The 11,239-nt window shown below is 32.0% G+C and overlaps 1 protein-coding gene across 1 annotated transcript; it reads right to left on the bottom strand.

Moving 5' to 3' along the window:
* Window positions 1-2,820: 2,820 nt before the first annotated feature.
* MEE62 (Leucine-rich repeat protein kinase family protein) lies at window positions 2,821-5,746 on the bottom strand. The gene is made up of 2 exons (XM_085705138.1): window positions 4,362-5,746; window positions 2,821-3,542 (listed from the first exon to the last, which is right to left on the bottom strand). The coding sequence occupies exons 1-2, from the start codon at window positions 5,635-5,637 to the stop codon at window positions 2,911-2,913; spliced, it is 1,908 nt and encodes a 635-aa protein (XP_085561264.1). The 5' UTR covers window positions 5,638-5,746; the 3' UTR covers window positions 2,821-2,910.
* Window positions 5,747-11,239: the final 5,493 nt, after the last annotated feature.

The raw sequence follows: 11,239 nt of genomic DNA, 5'->3' as shown, positions 1-11,239 counted from the left end.
TCTTTTTTAGAATCTTTCTTTTTAGGACATTCATTTGCATAATGTCCTTCTTCATTACACAACCAACATGTGCATGTTTTCTTTCCTTTAGGACGTGAATCTTTTTTAGGATATTTTTTATTTCTTCTGAAATATTTTTGTTTATTGAATTTTTTAGGAAATTTCTTTTTTCTTTTATATTCAGAACGATCTATTTTCCTAAAAACTTTTTTCTTTTTCTTTCTTCTAGGTTTACTACAACCGTAGTTTCCTACTTTGTCTCGAATTTTATCACAGCAAACATTTATTTCTGCTTCTCTTTTAGCAGTTTTTTCCATACATTTTTCGGATATCCATTTCCTTAATGCAGTTATCCTTGTTCCTAGAGTATCGTCTAATCCTACGATTACTTCTAGGTGTTCTTGGATTACTTTTTCCATTATTGTTCCTACAGATGATGGAAGTTTATTGTAAAATAATCCTAAAAGATTATATTGTAATCTCTTTTGTGGAGTTATTGCGTAATAATATTTGCTAAACTCACATGTAAATGGTTCAACATAACACATATCACAGATTCTTAGATTAAGGATTCTATGAATGTTTGTGTTTTCTAGGTCTGATTCTGCTTCTGGCGCATCAAAACCTACAAATTCTTTTTTCAACATTGAATAGACATGATTTATTACTTCTTCAGTTGTTGATGGAAGTTCTGAATCTGATTTTTCAGACATAAAACTCCAAGCATTTCCTATAGTTTTTGTTTTTAAATAGTTAAAAATACTTTTTGGACTTAGTTTTCCTAATGTAGGGTCTAATTGGATAGTTACCATGTGATCATGATACCAACTTCTTAGCTCTTTTTTAATATCCTCACTACAGTCAATGTTTAAAACATTATCTTCTTTGTGGCGATTTATTGTAGGTATATATTTAGATGGTATTTGTTTAAATTTTCTTTCATCCATTTTGTTTTGAATGATTTGTTGATCGATGAATTCTTCTTCACCCTCTCGACGTCCTCTTTTACGTCCTTGTTCTGATGATTCTGGTTGCTCATTAGTTTTCACAAGTCCTACTTGTGGTTCTTCTTCCATACTGAAAGAACTTTCTGATCCCAAGTTGTAGACAAATTTGTTTCCGTCATCAGATTCTTCGGTTATTTGGTTTTTCCTATTAATGTCTAGAGAAGCCATTAATGTTTGTAATTCATTTAGCTGGTTTGCTATTTCTTCTTCTGTTTCGTCCATATTAGGGTAATGGCGCGAAAAAGTTAATTTCTTTTTCTGATTTTTCAATATTTTCTAAAATTTCTATCATGTCTCCCCCCTCTTTTTTGACAAAAGTTTGTAATTGTTCTAGGGTTAGACATTTATCTCTTGTAGGTAAGAGTTTTAATAGATCGATTAAATCATCTATTTTTATACAAAGTTTTTCGTCTAGTAATCTTTGGTTCTCCTCTAGATTAGATAATTTTTCATTGAGTTTTTCTTCAAACTCTTTTTCTAGTAGAACTTCTACTATTTTATCTAACTGTTTCTGAAGTACCGTTAGATTTTCAAAAATATCTTGTTTATTTTCACTTACACCTTTACTAGCCATGTATAAACTTTTGTATTTTAAGGCTTAAAAGATTTGCAAAGTTTTCATACTCCTAGTATGTAGAATAATCATTTTCAATTATTAGAAACCAATATGATGTTTCTCTTAACCAATTAATTTGGTTTCTTATTCTAATTATATTTTTATAATTAGGTTCTAATATGAATGGTTGAGGTATTATTTTCCCAAATGGATTTATTAATCCATCAATGAATTATCTGACTAATTTTTTAAGATTTTTCCTTAACGAATCAGCTAATTCTATATTTTCTTTAAAGAGAAAATAATCAAAATCTTCTCTTAGATAGTACCGAGCTGTTTCTTCGTACCATCTAATTTGTGTTTTTACATGAGTAATATTCTGATAATTTGGATTTAAAATAAATGGTAATAAAATCATTTTCCCTTTTGGATTTATTTTATATATTCTTAACCTTCTAAGTCGGTTTTTGTGAAAACTGGTTTTAAAGGCTTTTGTCATTTTTTGATAAAATCTTTTCACGTGGACCCATTATAATAGCATGGGTAGGGAAGAATTTCCCAAAAGAAAAAGAGTAGGTATTAAAATATGGAAGCTTCTTCCCCAGTAAGATTCTCTACCCTATGCTTTACCCAAAAATAAAATAACCTATTAGCCTCGCCCATCCATTATGTCCATCTTTTTGTTCTTCTGATCAATTTTTTATTTCACCCACATTGACAAGAAAATACCATTGCTGATGCCACATTTCCAAAACTTTATGTGGTTTAACAAAGATGTCGATTTTATGGTGTATATGTAAGATAAGACTTGTATCATATACAAGTTAGTTTTTATCAATGACTTATTAAATTTTACCACTAAATTAAATCATATATGTTGTGATTTATTGATTCAACTTACGCATGGTGTAAAATCATGGTGTAAAAAGAATACTTAGACAAAACCTTGTATACAAACTATTTAAAAAAGAAAAGAGAAATGTCAATATTATTAGTTTTTACATCCACGATGTGGATTGAAGCCTCAACTTCCGTGTAATTTCACGTTTTAACTCTCTCAAATCCAACCATCAAACCATCTTTATTTCTTTACTAAAAAAATCATCTTTATTTCTCCTTATTTAATATTGATTTATATTTGAGCTAAAGTAATATTATCTTTATTTAATTATTTTGTAAATTTTATTTTTCAATACAAAGAATATAAATATTTTATTAAAAACATCTTAACTATATTTAAGTGTAAAATAAAAAAAATAGACAAATTTAAATATGTTTTGAATTTCTAAAGCTAAAACAATACAATTTAAGGCATATATACACATACTATACTAACATCAACAACAATCAACCTAGAACAAGAAATTCATGAGGATGAATATCTTTGAGTAAGCCCAAAACCTGTTGCATGGTAGGTCTCTTAGAAGGCGATTCAGCCGTGCACAAGACAGCGATTGTGAGGCTCTCCACCATCTCGCTCACGGCTGAATCACCTCCAAGTAGCAACCTCTCATCAAGAACTCTAACATGTTGTCCCTCTCTCACTGCCTTTCTAACCGCAATGATTGTTGCCATTGTGCCAATCTTCCCGGTCAGAAGTTCCATCAACACCACTCCAAAGCAGTACACATCATCCTCAGTGCCACCATTAGGACAAGAGTGGATCCGCAATCCAAAATCGGAGATTCGGGGCTCAAAATTATCGGTGAGTAAAATGTTGGAGGTGACAAGGTGGCCATGTATGACAGGTTTTGAACCTGCGTGGTGGAGATATGCGAGGCCACGCGCTATCCCTACCGCGATACGGTGGCGTGTTAGCCAACCCATCTTCTCCGAGGATGATTCGACGACGCTATTTTGGAACTCCCACGTGTCGCCAGTCCAATCCTCGATGTTGGTATCCCCAGTTGGAAGCTCGTGTAGCCATCTACCTAAATCTCCGTTTGCCATAAACTCGTACAACACTAGCTTCTCTTTTCCTGAAAAATTTAACCAAATATTTTAAAAGAACATTTAAATAATAATAATAATAATAATAATAATAATAATAATAATAATAATAATAATAATAATAATAATAATATATTGTCCTAAATTAACAATAATTGGATTATCGATTATGATTTGATTTTATGTAATTTACATATGAAAATAAAATTTATGGATTGTGTTGAAAGGTACCAATAATAGACGAATCCAAAAAATCATCTAAATTGTACTACTAAAACGATACATTTTATTAAATTTTAATCATATAATGATTAATAACTTCATGGAATGCAGTGCTACTATGAAAGTATGGAGTAATGTAATGTTCCTTTCTTCAACAAAACCAAACAAAGATTCCATATGAACCATTTGTACATGAATTCAAACTACGAATTTCAAAATTGTCTGTATATTTTTTTTGTCAAAAAAAAAAATGGCTGTATATTTTAAAATTGAGACGGGACCAGGTTCATAAAAAATATAAAAATATACCACTAAAAAATGTGCAAGAACATTATGTTATATTTTTGCCCATAAATGCCCACTAAAAAAGCAATGACTGCGGAAAGTACAGAGCAAATACACAAATACCCAAACGCAATCATATCCAGAAACCATACATTTTGTATTTTATTTTCCACGTAACATGAAATTGTGACACACCACCACACAACCATGTTATGAAACAGAGAATAGGACATTAGAAAATTAAAAACCCGTGAAAGCCATTAATGATAGTTGCAGTAATTACTCGAAAGAAACCAAAATTCAAAACATTGAATCATTTTTTCTATACGGCACACACATACCTGCAATACAGTAACCAGAAAGAGGCAACAAGTTTGGATGTTTCAGTTTCGATAATTCAACAAACATAGCCACAGAGTCATCATAATCAACATCTCTGACATGTTCAAGAACCTTGATTGCCACGTGTATTTCACCGGGTAACACGGCCCAATACACTGGTCCACACCTTCCTTCTGCTAGCTGTGACTCTTTCCCGAAATGTGACGTGGCAATTATGAGATCTTTGAATGTGAAGTTCATCAATGGCTTCTCAAACATCACCACTGCTGCAGATGTTGGTTCTTTCACATCTGCAACCCATGTTGTTCCTGATTCTGTTTCAAACTCAAATGGTCCTGTTTTCTCTACCTTTGTGTTTGTTGTGTTCATCATAACTGGTAATGAGATAGCCCATTTTTTCATCTTGGAACGTTGTTTCATCTTTTTGTTTATAATAAAGATGACCCAAATGGAAATAATAGCTAGAACAAGTGTTGATAATATAGAACACACTATAAATATCAATCTTTTGGATTTTGGTTTGGTTTGTTTTCTATGAATGATGTTTTGTTTTGGATTGTGAGAGGTGAAGTTGTTTTGTGAAATGTTGAGGAATTTGAGATTGTAAAGCGGAGGAAAATCAGAAGGGAAATTACCGGTTAAAGTGTTGTTTGATAAATCTAAGTAGTGAAGATTGTGTAAAGAAGAAATGGGTTTTATGTTATCTTTGAGATTGCAGCTTGAGAGATCAAGGTGTTGTAGTTTGGTAAGGTTTTGAAAACCTAAGGGAAGTGTTTTCAGTTTGTTGTGAGAAAGGTCGAGGAATTTAAGGTTTTGGAAGCCAGAAAGTTGAACAACGTTGGTGAACCTGTTGTGTGAGAGATTAAGGTTTTGAATGGTTGAGGTTTTATTCGACTCAATGATGATGCTTCCTCCGAATTTGTTTCTTGAGAGGTTTATTTCTAATAAGGATGAAAAACTAGACCAAAACCAGCTTGGTACATGGCCTTGTAGAGAATTTTCAGAGAGATCAAGGATTTGTAAATTTGAGATGTTTTTGAGATAGCCCCATGAAATTGTTCCGGATAGATTTTTGGAGGGAAGGACTATTTCGGTGATATGAGAGTTTGAACAGTTTGAAGTTCTTGTTTGGAATAAGGTGGAAGAGTTGAAGCCAGAAACAAATTTGAAAGCTTTTGAAATTAAGAAGATTTGGTCTTCTTGACTGTTGCATGAAGATTCTGCTAATGAAAGCATGGCTAGGAGGAGAATCAAGAATCTGTAAAAGGGTTTCATTTTGAAATACTGACTGTCTCAGCTTATTGAGCTAGAACTAGAAAGAAAATATTTAAAACAGGGGTTGCTCTGTTCTACTATTGTTGTTCGTGGTGCTAAGGTTAAAGATGATTATAAACACATGCAAGAGGAAAGGCAATTTAATGGAAGATGTGAAAATAGAGAAGGTGTTGTGTTGAGCTTTGAATTTACTTTGTCCGCCACGTCAAGGATCACAAATTTTTGAAATTTAAGTAAAACAATATAGAAATAAAAGTTGTGTTATTTGAACATCTATTTATTTGATAATCTAACTGACAACCAGTTTTTACAAAGAAAAATATGTATTGATATGAAAACCAAAACAATAAAGAGAGAAAAAAAATAAAAATATAATGTTAGTAAGAGAGAAAGTTGTAAAAAAAGTTGTTATAAAATTGTTGTACAAATATCATTTCTCTATAAATAAATTAAAGTAAAAAGACGAATTAAATATCCAAGTTCGATTTTGAAATGAAACAATACATACATAAATTTCCCCCTAAAAAATACATAGATAAATTTTATTTAATTTTCGACCAAGCTACATATTATTACAATTCCCATTCCCCGAATGCCCAAGTGTTAACAAAAAAAAACCTTATTTATCAAATACTTTTTTAAAGAAAATGTAACCAGTGCAAGAAAATTATAAAATTTGGATTTTAAAAATAGTTTCTTTAATTATTTTTTGTCAATGCAAATATCATGTTTTTAGTGCTTAAACTTATTTATTTATTCGTGTAACCAGTGCAAGAAAATTGTAAAATTTGGATTTTAAAAATAGTTTTTTAATTATTCGTGTAACCAGTGCAAGAAAATTATAAAATTTGGATTTTAAAAATAATTTTTTTAATTATTTTTTGTCAATGCAAATATCATGTTTTTAGTGCTTAAACTTATTTACGTATTCGTTTAACATAAGTGATTATGAACGATTCATCTAAATTTCACTAGTCTCTTGAATCCAACCGCTCAAATAAACACAAGACTATTTGTATACAAGCTCACTCGGAATGAGATAGCATAGGATCATGAGAAAAGATTGATGATGTTTTCCCTAGTATAAGACACCATTATTTTTTTTTGAAAGAAAGAAGACACCATTATTAATATCATCGTTTTCGACTTTTCGTTACTACATTTAGTGTATGTTCAAATGAGTGATAAGTTTATCGAAATTAACCCTTCAAAAAAAAAAAGTTTATCGAAATTAAAACGGCACTGTAATTTTGTAGAAATTTTGAAGTCTAGCTTTTACTAAAATTGCAACGATTTACTTGTTGTTGACAACCATACTTCAATTCAAACATGCTAAAAAGTTTATTTTGGATCATGTTTTTGTAAAGAGAAATGATATAGAACATATATTTTGCAAAAACTATTTTGACAATCTTACGTAAAGAAATAAATTTTCATAAAAGCAAAATAATTGTTGCAAGACCAAGATCATTTATCTTCCATAAACATGTCGCTAATTTTTTTGAAAAATGATATTTGTACGATCATTTTGTAACAGTTTTTCGATAACTCTTTCTTTCATACTTACATTATGTTCTTACTATTTCAGTTCATTTTTCTCTTTCTATTGTTTTTAACCAATAGAAGAAATAAGAAGAAAAAAGTCGTCACAAAAGCAGGGGCGGATTCACCTTGAAGCATGGTGTGGCAAGTGCCACACCAGATTATTCCCCATATATTTTTTTTTCTTCATATAATAAACCTAAACAATTCCTTATATATAATATATGTCACTACTTTTACATGATTATTCACATGGCCTAGGGGTTTGAGTTTGCGTTGTTGAATGGCTTGTACACGGTTCAAAACCATTTTAACATAAAATAGTTAATAACAAAATGTGGGTTGCTGGGAATCCAACCTTTAACCAATCAAATGAAACAAACTTGCTTAAACCAATTAGCTAAAGACTTTTAGATGTCAAAATCTCATCTTTTTAGTATGGGAAATGTTAACTAGTGCCCCCGGGGCACTAGTTAAGAAAAACTAATATAGAAACTTTGTATTGAGAATTGGTGAAAAGTATAATGTTCAACTTTATGAAAGTCAAAAAGTTGTTGTTTTTAATGAAAAATTTCTATTTTTACTTCCTTAACCAGTGCCCCTGGGGCACTGGTTAACAAGACCCTTTTAGTATATTTAGTAATATATTTTGCTTCATAGTTTTTTTTGCCACACTAATATCAAATGTTTGGATCCGCCCCTGCACAAAAGTTGTCAATAAATGGTTGTATATCTCAATTTTTTTCTATTTAAAAACAAACTTCTTAAAACTCCAGATGTGGTACCGGGGTTAAGTTTCTAGCTTTTCCATAGTATTATTGTATTATCAAAAAATATTCGTTAGAGATCTGGTGAGAAAAATAAATTAACGAATTGACTCTTGGATTAGTCATGGATGAAAAAATTCAGAATAATCACCAGAGAACATATTTGTAGTTTGATTGCAACGGCTCCACTTCAAAGTGTTCCCATGCATGTACATTTGACAATTAATCAAGTGATTAATCATGCTAATTGACTGCTTATTTGGCTGCTCATATACTAAGATTAAAAGTCAAAAAGTAAAATGTATCGAATGCATTGACCGTGCAAACAATGCTGAAGTTTGTTACAAGGGTCAAGCACAAATTGGGACATAAAACATTCCTCTTGTTTATAGTTGTTTGGAGAAAACGTATCGCATGCAAATTACTACTAAACTACAAAGACCTTGACTTGATAATGCCCCGGTCTTCCACTTATCTCTAAGTCATCGGTCACAAAAAGACTTTCTAATCCCTCCTCGATTACTTCATGCAACTTTACCATACATCAAATATGAATAATGGATTTGGATTACACGTAGCAACTACATCATACAGTTACCCATGTTTGATCCGAAATTGACGTCCTAGATTGGTTATAGTTAATTTTGTTAATGTGTAATATGAATCGTTTAATTTTAAATTAACGATTGCGATTCAATAGTGAGTGATAACTATGTGTTGTTAGTACTCTGTTTCAAATATTTTGCTCTTTGTTTACATTTTGAAAATAAATTGAAAAAAAAGTTTTGGAATATTTTCTAAAAAATGTTGAAAATACGGCCAAGAAGTGGCTCCCTCAACAAAACCCAACAATAAAACAACAATATGGAACTGGAGCAAAACACAAACTCATCTAAGATATAACCAAGAAATATGAGACTTAATAGGAGGTCCAACAAAAGAGGCTCTTGAATTTGGAGTTTTTTTACAGTTCTAATTGCAAAAGCTTTGTTCCAGATAAATTCCATATTCTATTTAGATAAGGAAAAAACTACAGAAAAAGAATCTAGACAATGTAAATTAATAATTGTAGTTGATAAATAGGATGAGGAGTTTGAAAGAAGCAAGGCAAGGAAATTTCTCAAGAATCATATCCTCTGGCAATAAAAGACAAATTAAATACAAGCCAATTACATAAGCAAGTAAGCAACGAAACCTCATGTATGTAAATACATATACAGTGGTCAAAACTTCAATTAGATGATGGCTTTGGAAGCTTGCAAATAGGGTATCTCACCTGCCCTGGCACGTGGTATTGCTGTCTTCTTTCTTTTGCCATTATACTACTGCTCTTATTACTAGTGTTTGGTTCCACGTTTGAAAATCATGGCAACCTTAAAACTAAATTGAAGAAGTTCCTAATTCTATACCAATTCTTTTAGTTAACAAATAAATAAATATAAGCTTGCAAGTCAAATGATAAAATTACTGCAAAAATGTTTGATGTGTTAAGGCCTAGCTAGTTTGAATTTACAAAATTTGGAAGAGGATGACAATGACGACAATGAAGATGATGCTTTTTCAGATGCCTTAGAAACACTGTTTTCAACAGAATCATTATGTGTAAGTGGCTTGGATAATTTGGATGCAAACAGGTGTAGAATCTCTTCTACTGATGATAAACAAGCTTAAGACTTCATGATGAACCGGTTTTTACCTGCAGCGAAGGCTTAGGCATGGCAACAAAACCCATACCCGTGGTTACCCACCCGAACCAAACCCAATTTGACGGGTTTTCCCCGTTTTGACTGGGTTTGGGCATGAGTTTGGGTTTTCCCCGATTTCAAAACACGGGTATGAGACGGGTAACGGGTACATAGGTACCCACCCTGAACTCATACCCAAACCTGTCCCGAATGCAGAAAACTATTTTATATATGTTGATATGTCATGTTATTTTGTTTGATAATTGCCGTGTTATAAAAACTACCATTGATATTGAAAGAAGCAACTAAATCAATCGGTCTAACAAATGTTAAATGAACATATTGTTGGATAATGCATTACAATATTTCTCCAGGGGTTGCAAAAATACTTCAATTTTTTATTAAAAAAAATTATTCAATGCGGGTACGGGGATGAGGCGGGGATACCCGAATCCGTCGGGGACGGGGTTCAATTTCTCATCCCCGTTGGATATGAGTAAGGTAACGGGTAAGTATATGAGAATTGGGTATGGGGAAAGCCCCCCGCCCCCCCCCCCCCCCCCCCCCCCCCCCCCCCCAATTGCCATGCCTACGAAGGCTATGACTTTGCAACCACATCAACATGCTCCAAGAAAACAATATGTTCTGTTACAACAACCTAGCACCAAATTGGTTAATGAGGATCTTTAAGACCTTTGTGGTAATGCTAATGGCAATGCTTTGAGGATTGTAGTGTTGGAGCAAACACTACAATTCCTTTTGATAAGATACAAAATCAGGATATGGAGAACGTAAAAAAATGACGATGTCCCAAGTCCCACATCGATAACTATGGTAAAAGTACTGAGATGCTTTGCTTATAAATATGAACTAAGATGTAAGACTAACTTAGTACACCATCCAGAGTATTGAAAGATTGGCCCCCAAAAGGCTTGCTAATAAATTTTCGTAGCAAGTGGATTTGGGTATATATGATTATGTGTACCAAAATCCACATGTTTGGAAATTTATAGGATAAATGATGACCAAACATTTTGGATGGTTAACAAAACCTAATTTCAAAAAGATTAATGATATATGTATAACCATTTGTGATAATTTTTTCTTTTCATTGGCCGAAAAAATAGAGAGAAAAAAGAAGAGAGAGAATAAGAATATAATGCAATGTTGGTCCGTCCACCTTACATATTTGCTGTTGTTGGTTTACTTTATCTTACAGCGAACCAACGGTTATGTTTAAAACCCTTTTGTTTCGTTTCTTATGAATTATGAAAAGATTACGTAATTTATTGTTGGATTCATGTTAATTTTATGTTGGATTCATGTTTATTTAACGTTGGTTTCGAAATTGCAACTTGTTATTTAAACCCTTTTGTTCTCTCAAAAAAAAATTTAAACCCTTTTGTATTGTTTTGAATCTTATCGAGGTAGTTCATGAGCCTAACGAGTCAAACTATATATAAGTCAAGTTCAATTTATTTAGTTAACAAACTTAATTTACAGTTCAAGTTCAATGAATCAATTGTCGTGTCGAGTCTCAAACTTTGTTCGAGTTGACTCAGTTCATTGTCAGCTAATTTTTCACATCTTACCAATAATTTGCAACAA

Source organism: Medicago sativa, chromosome 4 (assembly GCF_051527215.1).
Source record: "Medicago sativa cultivar Bolivia chromosome 4, Bolivia_mono, whole genome shotgun sequence".
NCBI classification, from domain to species: Eukaryota; Viridiplantae; Streptophyta; class Magnoliopsida; order Fabales; family Fabaceae; genus Medicago; species Medicago sativa.
Note: the sequence above shows the minus strand (reverse complement) of the source record. Positions and strands in the feature narration are given on the sequence as shown.

Excerpts from the sequence above, each read along its gene's own strand:
- MEE62 (XM_085705138.1), bottom strand. The coding sequence starts at position 5,637 with ATGAAACCCTTTTACAGATTCTTGATTCTCCTCCTAGCCATGCTTTCA. Across the intron at positions 3,543-4,361 it reads TTCTGGTTACTGTATTGCAG|GAAAAGAGAAGCTAGTGTTG; the intron begins GTATGTGTGTGC and ends TAAATTTTTCAG.